Here is a 21,861-nt window from a genome sequence, read left to right on the forward strand (position 1 = left end):
TAATTCACGAAGAAAAAATCGCATATTGCAGCTCAAGTGTGAAGTGCCCTCACTGGAGATGATGTCAAAAAGCTAACCGTTCTCGTAGCCATTCACACTGTTAAATAGCACTTACACAGCACTTAAGTTAGTGTGAAATTGCAAATATAAAACTGTTAGAAATATCTCAACTCCCATTTAAATATACACGCCCAATCATCGATGCCATGAACTTGAGCGCAGTAGCACCCACATATATACTAGACATCTAGCTCTTGTAAATTGCTTTATGATATGAATAGAAGCAATCAAAATGGTATTCGTTTTTACATGTTTTAATTTATTTCAGGGATAACCTCCCTGTCCCAGCCTATGGAAATGTTGACTTTAAGCCTCTTAAATTTAGAGATGAAATAGAGCCTATTGTTAGCCTTCATATCAAATTTTTATTTTAAAGGGTATTGTACAGAGATACTATTTATTTCAAGCAATTGTCCCACATACAATTTTCATTTATAATGAAGATATAACTTGTGACTAATTTTCCTACAAATAAATGTTACTTTAAAAAAAAAAAAAAAGAATTGTTGCTATTGTTGGGCTGGAACTATCCCCTGCATAGTCCAGGGACGAGTTCCCCTGTCCTGAGTGCTCAACTTTATGCATATCGGGTATCCTGACTTTTTTTGGCCAGGCAGCATACTTTAACTGCGTTGACAGAGGCATAGGCCTGTTTGTGACCGTGGGAAGTCCTGGAGTGATGTGGAAGTGTAGACCAAGTTCCAATTATGTCAGCCAACATCTACCTCCCCTTTCCTTGGTATAGCACATGAAGAAGTGGTGGCGGTGTTCCATGTTTTGGAATGTTAATAGTGTGCCCAGAACTTTTTACTTGTATTACTGAGAGTGATACCTACCGGCTACTCTTGTATAATGCTCTGGTATGCCCATACCTACTGGCTACTTTTATATAATGCTCTGTTATGCATATGCCTAGATCCTTGCTCTGACATTCATGCATATGTTTTGTGCATGCATACGTGTACTGTGTATAGTGGCAGGGCTATGTGTATGAGTGAGCTTGAATACTGAAGCCCATGGGATCCATTTTGAATACCCCTGACCAGGCATTTCACAAGATGGAGGATGAGAACAGCTGCTCTAGACAGTGGAAGTGTATTGCCAGCATTCTTTTTTTCGGATCGTGTATATCCAGTCACTGAAGTGAGGAGGATAGAGAAAAAAATTCCATGAAGATTATCAAGGGGCTACTGATGCATTTCTTCCTGCTCACCTCCATTTGGAATATGGTTGAAGAGAAGGGTGGCACTACAGTTCAGTTGTGTAAGCTGAGGAAGTTTGTAGGTCAGGCCTGCCTTGTTGTCTATCTTTAATTACTACTATAGTTGGGCCAATGACAGTCAGGTGCAGAAACCTCACAACTCAAAGTGCCTGTGATGTGGGTGCATCAGTTTGGAGACATCCCCAGTGCTGGCTACTATGACAAGTATCGCTGTACACAAAGGCTGTGTCTGTAGGGCAGCCTAAGGGAACACTTGAAAGGAAGAAGAACTCTCGTGTTCGATGCAGTGGATCCACATCCCCTGTCTAGAAAATGTGTATAAAAGCCGAACCAACCTTCCACTTTGTTCAACATGCAAATCCTTCAAGACCAAGGAAAGCACTGCTCTGCCGAGTACCGGAAGGAATGCTGTCTGAAAGGTGTTTAGCAATCTCCCAGTGGTGAGGTGACATCATCGGAAGTCTGGACTTTCTGTTGGAGGAGCTGAGGGTCTGTCTTAGTGCCTAGATAGCTTAGCAGGAGAGATGGCCCTGGAGGAGCAGCACTGCATGTCCCCAGACTTGTGGAACATCCAAAGGAAGTGGAGTGCTGAGAGTGAACCAGGAGCAATCCATACCAAGGAGGGTGTCCCGATCTCATACCCAGTTCCTGGCAGGAACCATCACTTTTTCTAGCCAGTCAGGCCGTAACTGCCTATTTGTCCCTCTGTGGGCTACACCTGTTGTGAGACAACACAGGCCCGTCTAGTACAGTCTCTGCACACCATACTCTTGGGCTACTGCACCACAAAGTCTGGGAAGGGTACCTGCATTCTCAAAGATACAGCGGTGCCTTGCTCACACTGCGGCCTCCCAGGTTGCTCTCACTTATTAGTGCCAGCTTCTCTCTAGAGAGTACCAGAAACTGTTTCATACCGACTAGACCTTCAGGGGTAAGAAACTTGAAAACAGTGAACTGAGTTTGTGTATGTCTTGTGGGGACATTAGAGACTGCAGCTACGCCTGTTTAATTCCTTTGCCTTTACTACTTGGGGGGGGGGGGGGGGGAGGGGGGGAGGTAGGTGGAGAACCAGCCATTAGAGGGGTCACCCAGTATGTGTTAGTGCAGAAGGAGGAATCGGCGGGTGTGGTGCCACAACGGTCATCGACTTGGACTTTAAATTTAAGTTGTGTTGTACTTAGTACTACTGTGTGATTTAGGGTTTCTTTTCTTTGCAACAATAGCACTGGGATGGACATCGAAGCAATTGTGTCCGTTTGTTGATTTCTTGAGTTTTGATCTCATGCACCTCCAATTCACCCGTGAGAAGCCTGATTCTTCTTGCCCTCGCTACTCTGAGAGTTAAGTGCAGAAGAGGTTGTATTTAGTCCAGGTTGCAGAACCATAATGGGGCAAACCCCAGGAAACCATTGGAAACCTCCTCCACCACCGTCTGGGCCCAGTAACCACATTTTTACCTGTGGCTCAGAGAACTAAGTTTGACCAAAGTGCAATTATTAATGTCTCACGTAAATGGCACTGTGTATGGATATAACTTACCTTGTAACCATTTGCTTTAATCAGCCTGCAGCGATCCATTTGGGTGTTTGCCTGACAATACTGCCTGCTTTACATATAACTCATTTGTGATTCACTTATGCATTTGGATGAGCAGGCACAGGACGTAGGATTGCTTGGGTCTTTATGAATGACTGTTGTTTGAATTTCTGCGTATTATGTTACAGATGAGATGATGTCTAAAAGGGAGTTATCCTACCAGAGGCCTTCTACACAACATCGTGAGACCCAGCGTATTAAGGAAGCTAAAGGTAAACTTTAAAGCTCGGAAATTTGAGAGTGTCGGTTGATGTACACTGATCACTGAGGCTTGGGAATTTCAACTAGCACATCATTCAAGTTAAAGACTGCGTAGCCTCTAAACTTTAATAGTGTCATGTCTTTCAGATGGGTTTTTCCAATCTTAAATGCATTTCTTAAATTAAGATATAATATTATTGGTGATGCTGCCTGAATCTAAATGAAAAGCAACTACAGTAAGGCTAGAATTTGTAATAAATGTTGCTCTCAGTATAAGATTTTCTGCAGGTTTGCATGTTTAATTTTCCCCACGTCACAGGGTTAATCCTTGACCACACTTGGCAGAACCTTTGTATAACATTTGTAGCATTGGGTGTTTGGGGCCCAAACAATGCTGTAACCTATCTGGGGTGGCTTCTGTCCCATTCAGAGGGGATCTGTCCTGGTTGTTTGAGCTAAACTGTTCTTATTGGAGCAGGATCAAGTCTGATTTGCATAGAGCAGCTCTCTGGCGTGTTGGTGGAAGGTCAGGCGGTGGCTGATGTAGGCTGGTCCAAGGTTGTGAAGGGCTTTGTAGGCGAGGGGGAGCAGCTTTAACTGGTATCTCTTCTGGACGAGGAGCCAGTGTAGTCTTCTGAGGTGAGGGTGATGCTGGTCTGCTTGATGAGGTTGAGGATGAGTCTGGCTGGTGTGTTCTGTATAGTCTGGTGTCGCTTGAGGAGTTGCGTGGTGGTTCCAGCATAGAGTGTATTTCCGTAGTCCAGTCGGCTGGTGACAAAAGCTTTGTGTGACTGTTTTCCTGGTGTCAATAGGGATCCAACTGTAGATCTTTTGAAGCATGTGGGGGGAGGGGTGGAAGCAGGCAGAGCCATGTAGGCGTCGAACAAGGTGGGGCTGAGGGAGGAGCATTGTAGGATGTCAGTGGGTTGTGGATCGAAGTTACAGTTGATGTTGGATATTCTTTTGAGAAATAGTCCGCCAGGGCATTGCAGAGGGCTTGAGGAGACCAATGGTGTTCTTGGTGGCGGAAGGGCAGGAGAAGTCTCTGATGATGCTGAAGAGTTCCTTGGTGTGATTGGCACTTGCTTTGATGCGGTTTGTTAGGGCATTCTTGACTTCTTTGAGGTGATGGTGGTAGTCGCTGAGGGCCGATTTGAAGGTGGTGAGGTCTGTGGGATTCCTGCTGGAGTGCCAGTGTCTCTTTAAGTTGCTTGCCCTTGCGCGATTGCCCAGAGTTCAGGGGGGAACCAGCTAGCGTGCTCGTTGGATTTTTTGGTGCTCGATGATTTCGTGGAGACTATTTGTGTCGGCGCTGTTGGATATCCAGTCGGAGAAGTTCTGGCTAGCTCTAGGTTGCTGGTGTGCCTGGTGGTGGTGAGGGTGCTTGTCAACTGGGTGTCTGTGATGTTGTTCCATCGGCAGTGCGAGGGGTTGAGGGTCTTGGTGATCGGTCCTGGTGAGCCTGGTGGTGGGTCCTGGTGACCCTGTGATGGTGAAGTGGACGATACTGTGGTCTGACCAGGTTAGCTCAGTGACATGGCTGAGCTTGACTCTGTCGCTGGCTGTGAAGATGGGGTCCAGTGTGTGTCCTGTTCAGTATGTGGGACTGGTGACCAGTTGAGTGAGAAAGATTTTGCTCATGATTTCTAGGAGGTTGACGGAGTTGGTGTCATTCGGATTGTCGAGGTGGAAGTTAAGTTCGCTGAGGAAGATGTAGTGCTTGAGTGGCAGTGCTAGGAGGGAGATGAATTCAGAGATGGCATTGCAGAAACAGGTTGCGGGGCCCCCGGGGTCTGTAAGCGAGGGTTCCTCTGATCCTCGTCTTAGCGTTGGTTCACATTTGGAAGTTGAGGTGCTCCATGATTATTGTGGAAAATACTTCGGTGGTGGTGCATTAGAGGGTATTCTTGTGGATGAGAACAATGCCTCCTCTGTGCTTCTTAGTACGGTCTTTGTGTATCATCTTGTACCAGTGCAGCATTGTGGTCGTGGTTAGAAGATGTTGTCAGCCAGGTCTTGGTGATGAATAGCATGTCAGGGGTGAGGGTGATGATTGTGTCCCAGATTTCTGTGGCATGTGTGCAGAGGGATCGGGCGTCTAGCAGTATGCACTGGAGCTGTTCCAAGGAGTCAGAGGTTGGCAGGTTGGGAGTAGCAAGGGTTTCTCTGTTTCTGGTGAAGTGGCAGTGGTGGCAGGCGGAAGATCCTTCTGTTGTTCGTGGAGATGATAGGCAGCAATTGTTGTTGCATCGTCTGAGGGTCAGGGCCAGGAGCTCGGTGGTGGTGTCGTGATGGACGGCAGGAGGGCCACGGTTCCTGGCACTGGGTGCGAATCGGCGCAGAGGTGTTTGCTTCTGTCGGCTGCACTACGGCATCCATTAAGTAGGTCCTAGGGGAAGGAGGGGCGCTGAGAAGTGGGGGGTGGACTTGGCAGAACGGCAGGAAAGCGGCGAGGCGGGCTGACCAAAAAAGGAAAAAAAGACGCTAATCTGCCACAAAAAAACAGACGATACAGAAAATGAAAAAATTACAGGAGATACAGGAAATGAAAAGGTTAGGATTGCACAACAGAAAACGGGCGATACATACAATTATGCTAACCGTGCACACAGAGAGGGAGTTGAGTGCAAACCAGACAGTGGTAAATGGAGGCGTCAGCAAGGGAGACCTGTCCGAGGCAGTGGGGCGAGCAGGTGCATTGGCCTGCTCATTGGGGTCGTGCTGTGGCCTCCATTAAGTAGGTTCTGGGGAGAGGAGAGGCTCTCTGAGGCGGGGGTGGGCATGTCAGAACAACAGGAAATCGGTGAGGCGGACTGACGGTCTAATACAGGAAATACAGAAGCTAATCTGTCACAAACCAAAAAATGAGCAATGCAAAAACTAAAAGTTAGGTTTGGCACACAGAAAACGGGCGATACTGGAAATAAAAAAGTTACAGGAGATACAAGAAATGAAAAAAGTTAGGATGGCACAACAGAAAACGGGCGATTCATATAATTATGCTATCTCTCTCTCTTACCTGTTACACATCTCTCCACTCCGTGTTACCATCTGAGCTTTTATTCTTGCTGTATTTCTCTCTTTCCATGTGCCTATACATTCATCTTCCTGTTTCTTTCTATACCCTTCCCTTCTTGCTATAGTCTGTCTCCGCATTTTTACTTAGTCTTTCCCTCTCTGTTTGATGTTTATTCCTTCTTTTACTGTCACCCTCTTCTTTCCTCTGCTCTCAGTCTTCATTTTTACTTGCTGTATGTTTCCCTTTCCTTAGGTTTGCCTATGATGCTCTCACCCCCCCCTCTCTAAATATCCTACCCTTTTGCTGAATCTCCTCCACTTTTTTGTCTGTTTATCTCTCCTCTCACACTGTATCGCTCAATTTCCCAGTCTTCATCTGCTCTACTTCCCTCCACTGTTTGTCTCTCATCCCCCATGTTAGTTTCTCTGAGTTTTGCTGTTTGGCTTTCCCTCCCACCTTTCTTTTTGTCTTTCTACTTTGTGTTGGTGTGTATTCCTCAAATCTTTCTGTATCTCCCCCGCTTCGTGCCTCTTTTGTCCCTTCATTTTGCTGATTCCACAATCTCATGCCCTTTCTTTCCATCATTTTATGTTTGATTGCTGTATCTTTCTCTCCTATCTTTCTTTGTCTGTCATTCCACCGTTCTGTCTGTCTGTTGCTCTTTTTGAGGTTTCACCAATTCCTACTATATTTCCCTTCTCTTTGTCTTCTTACTACATCACCGGTTGCCGTCTCACTCTCCTCCTTTGCTCTCTCGTTATTTGTCTTCCCCTGGTCCTCTTTCCCTCTCTCGCCCTCTCTCTACTCTTGATGACTCTTTCCATTCACTCCAATTTTCTCTCTTTCGTTCCACTGTTTTCCCTTCCCTCTCTGTCTCAGTATTTACCTTTCATTATTTCTGCCCTCTTCTCCTGTATCTAACTCTGCCTCCTTCCTCCCCCTGCCTTCTACTGTATTTCTCTTCTCCTTGGTCGGTCTCACCATCGTCTCTTGCAGCTTCTGTTCCTCATCTTTTTCACACCTCCTTTTATTGTGTTTGCATGTTTGTCCCCACTCATTCTATTTCTCTCCAACCATGCTTTCTATCTCTCCCTGTTCCTCCTCCAGTGCCCCTTACATTTTGCTCTTTGCTGCCCTACCACTCCCCTCTCACTTTGTGCTTTCAGTTTCGTCCTTCGGTGTCTTCCTTCCTATCCTCTGCGATATTTAGCTTTTTTCTCTCTTTTTCTAAACTCTCCCTTTCAGTGTATTTTTCTCTACTCGTTCTTGCGTCCTTTTTTCTAAAGTCTTCTCCTCTCCTTTATTAGTTCTCTTGCTTTCAGATCTATCTATACTCTTCATTGTTTTACTACCTCATTTATCATTGTTTCTCCAGTCTCTGTATGCAATTTGTTACATTCCTATCTCTTTTGGTAGCTCATCATGGCACTCAGTCAATTCTCGCAACCAATTTCTGTCTCCATTCCCTCTTCCTGTTCCTCTCTTTCCCCCATCCCTTATCACTCTCTTATTCCATCTTACTGTGTCTTCCCTTCCATTTTGTTTTACTTCATTTTGTTATATATCACTCACTTTGGTGTTCCTACTTCCTCTAATACACCCCTCATTGTCTATCCTTTTTTGAGTACTTTATGCCTTTTATTTCTCTTACCGACCTCCTCCACTTGTACCCTAGTGCTTAACTGCCACCAGTGTTTTTTCCCAAATTCCCTTGTCTATTCTATCCTCAGTCCTGTATCACAGGCATTCCTTTATGCAGTCACTTAGTGATGAGCTGTGCAGGAACACATTAAAACACTGATATCCTGTATTTACCCTGCAGGTGCTGGAGATGTTATTGAAGGGAATAACAGAAAGAATAGTGACAAGGTATATCTTTACCTTTTTTTAAAATTATGTTTATATTTTGGTGTTTACATTTATTTTATCAACCGGTAATCTTCAAAAGTACAAGTTAGTGACTTTAGTAATTCTTGTAATCTTATTTTACCCCTCGCCTACAGAATCTAGGGAACTCTGTAGCAGCAGTCTTTAGGTTGAAGCAAAAAAATCTGTAAAGTTAAAGCCTGGGTGCATGTGAGGCCACACTTCTCACAAACGTTATTCCTACACCCATCATCATGCCTGTCAGATTTATAAAAATCGAATATGAGAGAAGGCACAAAAGAGACGTTGTTGGGTTGTAGTCACCCATCTTGTCATATGAAGGTATTCTGCAGTCTCTTATGAGTGATGCTTAAACAGAACTTAAGACTACTATATTTTCCCTCCTAAATCATTTTCAGTTACATGCAGTTTTTTCTTTTGCATAGATTTCACATTAATGATATTAATGTTGTAAAGAAACGGATAGAAAATGCCCACTAATCACTTTTGCTACAGGTGTGTTATTACAGAGCTCTTAACATCCTAAAAATGTTACTAGACCTGCAGGTCTAATAACTTGAATAATCTACTCAACCTAATGTACTTGAACACTGAACTGGTATCAAATTGTGTGATCCTAGGCAAATATTTTGTCTTATGGAGCCGCCTTTTTCTTTATTATCCCTTAAAAGAGCACCTTCAAATATGCAAGTTCACTATTTATGCTGTACAAAAAACTCATTTTATTTACTAGACTAAATGTTTGCTACATGTATAACAAGAATCGAGCCCACATATAGGGTACTCATGATCCTTGGCTTGCCTCTTAGTTTAATTATAGCATTGTCATCTGGGCATGAGCAGTGATAATTCCCAGTTCATGTTTAAAAACTCACTTTTCATAAATATATGTTCGAGGCATATGAGCTGCAGATTATACACTGTGCATAGATCGCCATCTGGTGTTGGGCCCGGATGTTTGCAGTTTGTTTTTCTTCCTGGACAATGTTTGGAAGTCACGAGTTCGGTGACTCCTCCTTCGGTCCGTACTGCGCATGGGCTTCGGCTCCATCCTCAGATTGTTTTTTTTCCGCCATCGGGCTCGGATGTAATACTTCGTGCTCCGTCTTAGAACCTTTCCAGTTCGACCTTCGACGAAAAATCCTCGTCCATCGAGATTCTTCAGACAAAATCATCTTCTTTATCTCTCTCTTCGGCACTTCCTCGATTCCAGGCATCGGCAGCGGCCTTCGGGCCTATCTCGACTCCGGTCTCGGCCGATGGAAAGGACTCCCCTTAAGAAGTGCCCAAAATGTGGGTCTAAATATCCCCACACCGATCTACATCAGGTGTGCAACCTCTGCCTCTCTCCCGAACACGAGGCCCGAGACTGTCCCGCCTGCAAGTCTTTTCGATCGAAAAAGACTATTCGGGATCGACGTGCTCGACGCACCATGGCACACTCATCGACCTCGGCTCCACCTGACATCTTCGGAGAAGACATCGGAGCTTCGGGACAGCAGCACACCGAACAGGAAGACGACATCGTCAGCGCTTCCGAGGCCGACGACTCCGACGTGGAGGAGATCACACCGGCGCAGAGGGTCGTGAGTAGTCTACCCCCTCCCACTCCCGCGCCCATACCGAAAGAGACTCCGGTTACACCTTCGCCTCCGGGCCTAGGCAAAACCAAACATACCGCTTCCATCACCCCACCTTCGGGCCCGGTGAAGAGGCATCATAAGTCTCCCGGCGGCTCGGGCTCGAGTCAGCCTCCTAGCAGCGCCGAAAAACACCTTTCGGCACCGAAGAAATCCACACCAAGCTCCGTTCCGAAGCCATCGGTGTCGAAACCTGGCCTCTCGGTGCCGACCAAACATAAATCTCTCGGCACCGACGCTCCCGTGCCGAAGCCTGCCTTGGCACCGAACAAAAAATCGGAGGCCCCGAAAAAGCATGGCACGGATAAACCAAAGAAGCCGTCGGCGCCGAAAACATCGGCACCGACAGATGAATCGGTGCCGGAGGAGCTATTCACGCCAGATCCTCTACAAAAGACTTTAACAAAGGATCCAAAGACTGGACATTTGACTTTGTCTTCAAAGAAAAGACATTTAGACAAGCCAGCTCCTCCTCCACCGCCAAAACGGAAGGACTCTGCCACATCTCCTTTCAAAGTACCCTCCCCACCGCCTCCTCCACCTCCTCCACCTCCCCCATCTCCGCCCCCACCTTCTCCACCCTTGCCTCATCGCTTTCCAACCCCGTCTCCAGACCCTGATGACCAAGGGGATCCATACTATGATCCAACAGATGCCCCACAGGACCCTACTCCTCCGGGAACACCAGACCCATGGGAGGATTATCATAATCCAGATGTCCCAGATGTACCTCAGGATGATCTTTATCCATCCAGGCCATCTCCACCAGAGGACTCCCTGGGGTTCCACCACTTGTTGCAACGGGCGGCACTTTATCATGGGGTGGAGTTACACAGTGATCCAGTTGAGGAAGACATCCTACTTGACACTTTTGACATCGCAGATAAATCTACTGCCATATTTCCCATGCTTAAAGGGGTGACCAAACATGCGGCAGAGGTTTTCAAAGACCCAGTCAGGGCTAGGGTCTTAAACCCCAGAATAGAGAAAAAATATAAGGCAGCCCCCACAGATCCTGCCTATATTAAAGGACCTGCGCCCTTAGACTCATTAGTGGTATCCACAGCTAGGAAGCGATCCAATTCTTAGTCATCGGGTGAGGCTCCACCACCCGATAAGGAGTCCAAGCTCTTAGATGCGTCAGGCAAACGCACCGCCTCTCAAGCTGCCAATATGTGGCGCATCGCCAACACACAAGCGCTGCTGGCACGGTACGACAGAGCGCACTATGATGAGCTGGAGGCTATCATGCAACATCTCCCAGAAAAATATAAAAATAAGGCTCATGAACTGATACAGGAGGGAAAGATCATTACCAACACCTCTATTAAATGTGCACTTGACGCAGCAGACACGGCTTCCAGGGCTATAAACACCAGTGTTCTGCTTCGCCGCCACGCCTGGCTCAGAATCTCAGGCTTTAAGCCGGAGGTCCAAGCATCTATATTAAACCACCCTTTTGACCAATAACACTTATTTGGCCCAAAAGTAGACGAAGCCCTGGAAAAAATGAAGAAGGATACAGATACGGCGAAGTCTATGGGAGCATTACAATCCCACACGCCTAGACGCTCCTTTCGCCGTTCCTCCTTTCGAGGCACTGGCAGGGGTTACTCTGCCGATAACGCCTCTACGTCCTACAAGTCCCCTCCTCAGACTACCTTCACAAAGGGCTATCAAAGAGGTGGATATAGAGGGAACAATAATAAAGGCAGGGGCAAAACCAACACCGTCCGTTCTGCCACACCGCCCACACAATGACTTTCCCCCGCTCCCCCAGACCATTCCACTCCAGTCGGGAGCAGACTACAAGACTTTGTTCAAACCTGGGAGACCATAACATCAGACAAATGGGTGACCCAAATTATTCGGTCAGGGTACTGTCTCGAACTAACATCTACCCCCCCAAATATTCCACCCAGGCACCGTACAATGTCACAAGAACATACCACACTGCTGAAACAAGAGGTAATCTCCCTCCTGCAAAAACAAGCTATAAAGCAGGTCCCCATCAATCAACAAAATTTAGGGGTCTACTCTCTGTACTTTCTGATACCAAAGAGAGACGAGACCCTACGGCCCATTCTAGACCTCTGGCCTCTGAATGCATACATACATTCAGACCATTTTCACATGGTCACTCTCCAACAAGTTCTCCCACTCCTCTGCCAGGACGACTTTCTCACTACCCTGGACTTGAAAGATGCATACTTTCATATTCCAATACACCCTTCTCACAGAAAGTACCTCAGATTTGTAGTGGACGGCCAACATTATCAGTTCAAGGTTCTCCCCTTCGGGGTCACGACCGCACCAAGAGTGTTTACCAAATGCCTAGCAGTAGTGGCGGCACACCTCAGAAGACAACACATCCACGTCTTTCCTTACTTGGACGACTGGCTAATAAAAGCCGCGCCCTACAACCAGTGTGTGCAACATACAAACACTACCATCCAACTACTCCACCAGCTAGGTTTCACGGTGAACCACCAAAAGTCCCAGCTGATACCGTCTCACACAAAGCAATACCTCGGTGCCACTATAGACACCTCAAAAGCTATAGCCTATCCCAATTCAGCCAGAATCGCACACATACAAGCCTTGCGCCAACAATTCATTCTTCAACACTCTCTCCCAGCAAGAGTGTTTATGAAACTAATAGGGATTATGGCATCTTGCATCTTCATAGTGCCTCATGCAAGACTCCACATGCGCCCACTCCAAGAGTGCCTAGCACGCCAGTGGAACCAGGCCCAGGGACAGCTGATGGATCTGGTGTTGGTGGACGGTCGCACCCATCGCTCTCTGCAGTGGTGGAACACCACAAACCTTTCCAAAGGGCGACCGTTCCTGGACCCGGTTCCTCAGATAATTCTAACAACGGACGCATCGCTCTCCGGCTGGGGAGCGCACCTATTACACCTCACAGTGCAAGGTTTATGGACGCCACAACAAAAGTCACTCCACATCAACCATCTGGAGTTATTGGCGATCTTTCTAGCCCTGAAATCGTTTCAGAAACAAATCTCAGCCAAAGCAGTCCTCATTCGCACAGACAATATGACTGCAATGTACTACATTCAAAAACAGGGGGGGACACACTCTCCACAGCTATCTCGGTTAGCACAGAGCATATGGAGATGGGCAATCCCATCAAAAATCTTTCTCCTGGCACAACACATCCCAGGGATACAAAACACCATGGCAGATCTGCTCAGCAGACAAACGCAGCAAATGCACGAATGGGAACTGCATCCACAAGTTCTTCACCCATTCTTTCACAAGTGGGGGCATCCTCAGATAGACCTCTTCGCCACCCACGAAAACAAAAAATGCCCAAGCTTCGCCGCCAGATACCCACACCCATTGTCCAAAGGCAATGCGATATGGATGAACTGGTCAGGCAAAGTTGCATATGCCTTTCCACCTCTCCCGCTAATTCCATTAGTGGTAAGGAAGCTACAACAGCACTCCCTAACACTCATTCTGGTAGCTCCAACATGGGCCAGGCAGCCGTGGTACACCACACTACTACAGCTCTCAGTGGTACCACATCAACAACTGCACCTGTCCCCATGCCTCCTAACCCAGAACCATGGAGAAATCAGGCACCCGGACCCAGCTCAGCTCAACCTTGCGATCTGGCTCCTGAAATCTTAGAATTTGGATACCTTAACCTTCCCCCTGATTGCATGAACATTATCAGGGAAGCCAGACGTCCTACCACTCGAGCATGCTATGCCGCTAAGTGGAAGAGATTTGTTGTTTACTGCCGTAACAATACAATCAACCCTTCAGATGTATCCATACAGCACATCATATGCTACCTGCTCCAAATACAAAGGTGTAACCTGGCATACTCATCCATCCGTTTACACCTAGCAGCAATTGCTGCTTACCTTCAAAACAGACAGCATTTATCACTTTTCAGAGTGCCTGCTAATAAAGCTTTCATGGAAGGCCTTAAAAGAGTAATTCCGCCCAGGGCACCACCCTCACCTGTGTGGAATCTAAACGTAGTTCTTACAAGGCTGATGGGTCCGCCTTTCGAACCAATGCATAAATGTGATCTGCAGTTCCTTACTTGGAAAACAGCTTTTCTCGTAGCTATCACTTCCCTTAGAAGGGTTAGTGAAATACAAGCGTTCACTATACAAGAACCCTTTCTACAGATACATCACAGCAAGGTGATACTTCGCACAAATCCAAAATTTCTGCCCAAGGTCATTTCCCCCTTCCATCTCAATCAATCGGTGGAATTACCGTTTTTTTTCTCGCAACCTCAATCTGTTGCAGAAAGGGCTCTACAAACACTTGATGTTAAAAGGGCTTTACTTTACTACATACAAAGAACGCAATCTTTCAGAAAGACTAAACAGTTGTTTGTCTCGTTCTCTCCACCGCATAAAGGCAACCCCATCTAAAAATGAGGGATAGCTAGGTGGATTGTAAAGTGCATACAAATTTGCTATCACAAAGCAAAAAGAACATTATCTGTTCCACCTAAAGCCCACTCTACAAGAAAGATAGGGGCTTCTATGGCTTTTCTAGGGAACATACCCTTAGATGACATCTGCAAAGCAGCCACATTGTCAACACCGCACACCTTCACAAAACATTACTGTGTAGACGTGCACTCCAAACAACAAGCTAGTGTGGGCCAGGCTGTACTAAAGACACTGTTTCAAACCACTGCAACGGATACCGGTGGTCGCCGCTAGGGTTGGGTACTGCTATATAATCTATGCACAGTGTATAATCTGCAGCTCATATGCCTCGAACGGAATATGCTACTTACCAGTATGCATCTGTTCTTGGCATGTAGAGCTGCAGATCTATACACGCCCACCCGCCTCCCCGGCTACCTGTATCCGTTCCAGTCTATCTTATTTAGATACAACACACATGGGTTTCGTTACTATTATCACTACGCTCCATCTTTTCCCTGCTGGCGAAAAACAATCTGAGGATGGAGCCAAAGCCCATGCGCAGTACGGACCAAAGGAGGAGTCACCGAATTCGTAACTTCCAAACATTGTCCAAGAAGAAAAACAAACTGCAAACATCCGGGCCCAACACCAGATGGCGATCTATGCACAGTGTATAGATCTGCAGCTCTACATGCCAAGAACAGATGCATACTGGTAAGTAGCATATTCCTACTAGAGCATGATGTGGTAGTGCACTGTCATTTACAGATAGCATATTTTCCATTGAAATGGCTGCAAAACTTTCCCACTAACTTGTAGTTTTACTGATAATAGCGCATGACCGTTTGGAAATTGGGTTTCAGCAAAAATATTTACTATTTGCACATCACCAAGTATCGTGTTCTAATTTGCTTTGATCCTATAAAAATATTTTTTTCACCAAAGAATTACATAAATGTGTCTTCATAAATAGTGAAATATATTTGAAATGTTTGAGCAGTTCACTTAGGCTTTTTTTTAACACAACACTGAAATAGCTGACATCTTACAGCCTTTCATTTCACATGCCTTGCACAGTTCATTTGTCACACAGTTCTCTTTACAAAATCCTCTAACTTCAGTCACATAAAGAAAAATAAATGTAGGAAGACAAACTGACTTTTGACCTTTGTCTCTGAAAGCCAGCAAATGTGACAAGATTACAAGTTTTAAAGGCATCTTTATTGCTCTTTCACTTTGTGAGCAATAAAGATGCCTTTAAATCTTATCTTGTCACATTTGATCCACTTACAGAGTCAGAGATGAAAAGTCAGTTTCTTTTCCTGCATTTAGTTTTTGTTTCGTGACTGAAGTTAGAGGATTTTCAGCTCGCCAGAAAGGGCGAGTAGTCCCTAAAAATAGCTCGTCGTGATGAAATCTTCCTTGACAATGCGAGTGGATTTTTCGAGCCCTATTGTAAATACTCATTGTATCAATGGCACAGTAGCTTTATCTTGTTACAGTGAAGGAAATCAAACGACTGGTCTTCTCTCGTGTTGAGAGAGGATTTTTAAATAACTATGCAAAGGCACAAGAGACAGTTGTTACTGAACAACTTAGAAGGAGAGGCAGAATTCCAGTATGTAGGTGCTAAGGGTGGTTCAAAAATTAACTGCAGTTTCACAATCCAAACAAATCTTAATATCCCTAGCTAATCTCTAACCTGAGGCCTCCGAAGATGGTGCTATAAGAGGCAAAATAAGAGTTTGACAGATTCAGTAAAATTCTTTGAAGGGATGATGCAGGAAATATTCCAAGATGTGCCAAAAGCTGAAAGTTCTTGAGAAGATGAATCGGCATCTGACTTGAAGATTATCTCAGCTGGAAAACCAGGGCCTGAGGTGAAGAGCAGAAGCCAAGTAGAGGCTTCCCCTCTTCAACAGAAAGGAAAGACGAGCACCTGGCCCTGGGTGTGGATGATTTTATAGACTTCTGGATCCTCAAACCTACAGTGGACCCAAACATATTGGGATCCTCAAATCTTGCAGTAGATCATCAATCATGGACCCTCATCTCCTGCAGTAGATCCTTGAATCCTGCTGTAACCTGCCTCTCATATGGGACATGCTGTCATGGCTTTTGGGGCGCCCTCAGGGGCACAGGATTGACTACGCAGGCGGCTCACAGCTAGGCAGCACATGTGGCAGCCACAATTCTGGGCTGCATCACAACTGTCACACCAGCGCAGACAACATCTTAAGTTCTTAAGTGGCAGAGCTCTGAATATGTGGTGGAAAGGCTAGCCAATAATGCCCAGGACCAGAGGTGAATGAGAGAGGGGTGAGCTCCACTGGCAAGCCTTGACAATAACTTGGCCCTTCTCCCTTGGATCATGTACATCAGTGAACATTGAGCACTGCATGCTGGTGGGTCATCAGGTGGAAGACGGACAACAAGAGATATAAGACTATTGTGAGGAACTTGTGTTGCTCCTACATTTATTACACCCTTCTCCAAATTTGGATTGAATTTTAAAGCATCCTAACATAGTGTGAGAAAGTAGAATAACCCAGAGGTTTAGCTGAATGTAAGTTTTAGAAAGGCTTGGCTTAGACACCTGCCTATTTGGAGATGACCTAGAGTTTGTGAATGGATGCCAATGTTACTTCCTAATGGCCTTCTTACTAACCAAATAATGATTGAGAACCCCTCAGATTTCCAAACTGATGATTTCTCCTGGCATGAGAAGCTGCATCTGAAAAGCACAGGATCCTATTTCTCCTGCTTAGTATGAAAACCCTATAAATAAATAAAGATGAGTACTGTTGGGCCAGAAATGTGCCTTGCTTAGTTTACAGATGTCTTCCCTTGTCTTGAGTGCCCAACTGCATGTATCTGGTATCCTGATTTTTGGCCCCAGCTGCACTCTAATCTAGTGTATGTGCAGAAACCTAGGCCTCTCCCTTGTCAAGAGTAAGGTCGTACATCTGTCCTGTGACCAGAAGAGGCAGACCAAGCATGCTGTCATTATACAAACAGTGGATACCTGTCCCTGTTGTGGGTTTAGTACATGGAGTGACTGGTGCTGGCAGCATACCACATTTTTGTGAGTCCTTAGTTGCGGCCAGATCTTTTTTTTTAATGTGTCATTGGAGTGGAAGCCTTTTGGCTTAGTCATGCAATGTTCAGCTTCTACACACTCATTGTTTGTACCTGCTTTAATTTGGCATTTCATGCAGTTATAGACTGATCAGCTCTGCACAATGTTTGATAGCTATGCTTGGCATAAAATCCTGTAGATGTTTGAAGAGTTCCTGCCCTTAATGCTCAGTTTGCACACATTAGCACTGCAGTACAGTGCTTGCGGTGGTTTTCTTGAAAAAATTATTTTGCGTGCAAAATTTGATTGACGCTACCATCTGCCCTCTGCAGTGGCCTAGGAAAGATTTGAGTTAATATGGATCCTAGTGTTGTCTTCACCATTGTTTTCTGACCATTCATTTGCTCTAGCAATTAAGACTTCATCATGGTACATACAAAGATTCAAGCAACAGGTTATTTAATTACAAACCTGATATTTGCATATACCTTTCTGACTGTTGTCAATTTTTCTCCACACCACAGATTATTTCCGTATTTTAAAAAAATGTACTATTGTTAAGTGAGTGATGGCTAGAAAATAACGTCAACCTCCTTCCCCAATCCTCATCCCGCATGACCACCTTATTCTTGATGTAGTAAAATCCGGCATGGAGTGCCAAAATTCCAACTATATATATATTCCCACAGCCTTCTTTGAAAGACTCCAGAGAAAGCCACGCAGGCTACACTATCTTTCCCTAGCCTAGAAATGCACAGTTTGCTTGCCATCTATTTCTTTCACTGGCTCCCCATTAAAGAAGGAATCCCATTCCACACCTGCAACAGTGTCGACAAAGAACTGCATGGACTCATCGGTGCCTGCCTCTGCACATTTCTTTGCATTTGGTCAATCTCCATCAAACGTATTCGCCCTCTGCCTGACAAAGGATGAACAGTTTGGAGGTTGATTCTCTCCACATACCTACCTTTTCATACTAGAGCTGGCTCTCATTCTCTTCAGACTTGAAGACACAGTCTTACGCTTCTGTGAAGGACTGAAAGCAACATGTTTTAGCCTTGAGTGTCATGGCTGCTTACTGGTTTCAACACACCAATTAGACATCTGTACCCTCCAATATTTCTGCTTATTAAGAGCGCTGAAGGGCGCGACAAGCTGTGTGAAAACTGTACAAAACCTAAAATACAGAAAATACTTTTTTGCAGTGTACATTCTAGCAACCCATCTCCTTTTCCGGTATATTGTTTTAAGCTGTAAAGGACTGACTGCTGCCTATTTACGTGAATTACTGTAATTGGCTGACTAAGGTCATTTGAAAATGGGTCAGAATGTAGCCAATGCAGGTTGTGGGCTGTGTGTTCCCCAACAGAATTTTCTTTTCTATTGAAACAGTATGTAAACATTTTAATTTGTATTTTTTCAGTAGCCTTAGGTCACCTGCGTCCAAGGGCCTTCTATTTTGCTGAATTAGAAAGCAATTTAAGTGCTGAAAGACCATGCGAAACATGAAGCTCACAGGGCTTCAGTTCTATGGTAAAAAGATGTTGAGTGGTGCTGCAAATCAATTTCTACCACGGGTAGGGTGGCTGCTGCAAGTAAATGAGTAGAGAAGGTTTTTGTTTCAGTCTGGTCTAGTCCTATTCGTGTGTGGGATGATCTTTTTGGAAAGGGTTGGCTAACATGTGAAACGTGATTGAGGAATCGTTTTGTCTCTGTCCTGTCTGGTTGTGTTTTTTTAATCTTGGGCAGTCGACAAAGATGACTGTGTGATTGTATCAATCTGTTGTGCTTTTCTTCCTGTGTTAGTCTAAGCAGAGTCTGATTTGTGTCTGCCAATTTCTTCTTTGGCCATTCAGTAAACTGAACGTGTTTTGGGACAGTGGAGTGGAGGAGGGTGCCTGTCTTTGTCTGCCTTTGGAAGCCTTCTTGTGTTTAACTGTCCTATTTTCTCTTTTCTTGTAGGTTTATATCCTTGAGGCGGATCCCTGTGGGTTCTGCTTGATAATAAATAATGTAACATTTCAAGAACAATCCAATCTCACACCGCGAAATGGGTCTAACATAGACTGTGAGAAATTACAAAATCGGTTTAGATCCTTTCATTTTGAAGTTCTAATTCGTGAAAATCTGACTGGAAAGGTAGAGATCTAAAAATCTTTCTTACCTTTGCGGTATCCATGTTTCATTTTTGTTTGTTTTACAATCAGATTTTGATATTTTCTTGTTTAGGAAATCCACAAGGAGCTTCAGACTTTGGCCGCAATAGACCACAGTCAACTGGACTGCTGTGTGGTTGTGATTCTTTCTCATGGCAGTGAGGTAAGAAGTTTGAGCGAGATGGACAGCCCTCACTGTTCATCATTCGTGTGTACACACACGCACACACTCACACTCTCCCCAAACAACTGTGTATTTGAATTGTATATACAAGACAGTCTGCTCATCACTGCTTCATTATGTGAAGATACAATAAAGGAATACCATAGATTGCACAAACTAATATAAAATAAATAATCAATACATATAACCAAAGAAAATGTCCCTAAAATAATTGTAAGGTACTCTTTTTGGGGGAAAATAAAAAATGTGTTAAGTCTCCACCTTAAATTACTTAGTTTTTTGTAGCATTGTTTCAGGTACATTACTGTGATTTTAGTGAGTGATTGTTACTCGTTTTAAAAACCAATTCTAAAAACACTGTTGTGCTCTCACTCACAAGCTTGATATAGCTTACGAACGAGAGCTCATGGGTGATCGTGTTACCTGCAGTAAAGTGATGACAGGAAGTTGTCAGTAAATATCATAGCTGTTTGCAGGAGAATCCTGTCCTGCAGATCTGTTGCATTTCCACTTTCCTGTGGTCCTATGAATTGGACGTTGCTTACACTACTGATGTTTCCAAACATCTTCACTCTGTGTTTGACATTTGATATGGCGATGATGATGATGCAACGCCAACATTCGGTGTCCGAATACTTAGTTTCTCTTGCACAGCAGTCAAGGACCTCAAGCGATTGTTCCTCTCTTAGAGTGCATTTGCTCTTGCATCCCTTGCTGAATTCACTTAAAGTGCGCCATCAACTGTTGAACAGCTTCACCTTGAAGCCTCCCATCCCCAACTATAAAGCATCAGATGCAGTCTCGATCTAATGCTCTGATGATGGAGGAAGACAACAACTACCAGACTTAGGTCACCTCCTCCACATCCAACTTGATCTCTCAAGCAATCCAGGAACCTGTAAACCTTCGTCTCATGATCCCTCCCTTCTATAAGACTGTCCACATTCACACTTAATGACATTGAACTAAATCTCTTCACCAAGTTGTCTTCCACAATATATTCCCTTCCTTCTCTTCTTTTATCCCTCCCTTGACATGTTTTTTTTCTGATTTCCATTTCCGACATTTCAATCATAACTTGTAACCTGCCTGTCCTCAATCACTTCTTCCCTCAGAGAAGTCAGACACTGATCCTCCACGCCTACTGCTTTGTGTTTCTGCGTGTGGGCGGAAAGAGGCGTGTGGGAGAGCGGAGGGCCTGCTTCTGACACTGCCCCAGCCCAGTAAACATGAGGCTCGGAGAAACGAGTGGCGATCAGACTGTATTCGTCAATACCATTGGCAGTGGAATTGGTGGTGTTAACCATCGAAGACTTTATCCCCCCGGTGGTTGCGTCCGCCTCCCCTGGACCGTAAGCACTTCAGGCTGGCCTTTGCTGCAACCACAGGTCACTGACATGTTACTTTACGTCATGACAGGGCCCCTCGCGGAAAGGCATAGGTGTCTTTAATTTTTAGTGTTTCTTTTTTTCATCTTGTGTTCAGAGGCCAGAACTTAGCACTATGTAGAGTAATCTTACTGAGCATCAAACTGCCCGTAGCAAGAAAAAATTTAGGCGGACTTAAGCTTGTGCTCTGAAATTCGCGCCAGACTCACTTTCTTCTTTTTACGAAAAAAAATGTATAATTGGAATTAGCGTGTGCAGGAAAGGCAATGTGCTGGCTATTGAGCACGTTGCTTATAGAAAGCACTACTCTGCAAGCGGCGGGCGGGTTGGTTCCAATCCGCAGCACTGGTAACAAGAGCCCCATTTTCTGTTTGTGGGACTACCAGACCCTCCTTCTCCATCGGCCTGTTGTTTGCCTGCATGTTTGCCGCAACGTTTTCACTGTGTGTCTTTGTCTGTCTTGCCAAGGGGGCAGCAGAGAGCGAATCCGAAAGGCACCTCCATGGCTCCGTAAAGCTGCCCCCCTCCCCAGTGGCATATTGCATTGCAGTCCCATGGCCAAGCCAACAAGCATTGGCATACCCAATAGGTCTCGCCTTTGGGACCTTATAAGTGTTTAGCCATGCAACAGTTGATGTCGCTGCACCGATGATATTGTGCTGCATAACTACATACTTATAAGGTCCCAAAAGCGAGCCCTATTGGCTATGCCAATGCTTGTTTTTTTAAGCAATAAACTCTGGTATGGCTCTCTCCCATGTTGGCTAATGTTGGACACTGTTGGCTAGGCTGATACCTGCTACACATTGTAGAATTAGTGGAGTATACTGGAAATTTATGTTCGAGGCATGTGAGCTGTACATCACGTGCTGTGCATAGCCCACCATCTCGTGTTGGGTCCGGATGTTTGCACTTTGTTTTTGTTCGAAGAAGTCTTTTCCAGTCACGAGGTAGGAGACTCCTCCTTTCAGTGATAGTGTGCATGGGCATTGACTCCAT

The 21,861-nt window shown here is 45.1% G+C and overlaps 1 protein-coding gene across 3 annotated transcripts in view; it reads left to right on the plus strand.

Moving 5' to 3' along the window:
• The window catches only part of CASP9 (caspase 9), a 133,018-nt gene that overhangs the window by 38,053 nt on the left and 73,104 nt on the right, over window positions 1–21,861 (plus strand). For all 3 annotated transcript variants that reach the window (XR_014961309.1, XM_085604158.1, XM_085604160.1), the window contains 4 exons: window positions 3,007–3,090; window positions 7,921–7,967; window positions 19,097–19,273; window positions 19,364–19,453. Coding sequence is in view for 2 of the 3 variants with exons in the window: in XM_085604158.1 (XP_085460284.1) it covers window positions 3,007–3,090; window positions 7,921–7,967; window positions 19,097–19,273; window positions 19,364–19,453 (398 nt within the window). In the remaining variant the exon portion in view is untranslated. The remainder of the gene's footprint in view (window positions 1–3,006; window positions 3,091–7,920; window positions 7,968–19,096; window positions 19,274–19,363; window positions 19,454–21,861) is intronic.

Source organism: Triturus cristatus, chromosome 1_2 (genome assembly GCF_964204655.1).
Source record: "Triturus cristatus chromosome 1_2, aTriCri1.1, whole genome shotgun sequence".
Taxonomy (NCBI): Eukaryota; Metazoa; Chordata; class Amphibia; order Caudata; family Salamandridae; genus Triturus; species Triturus cristatus.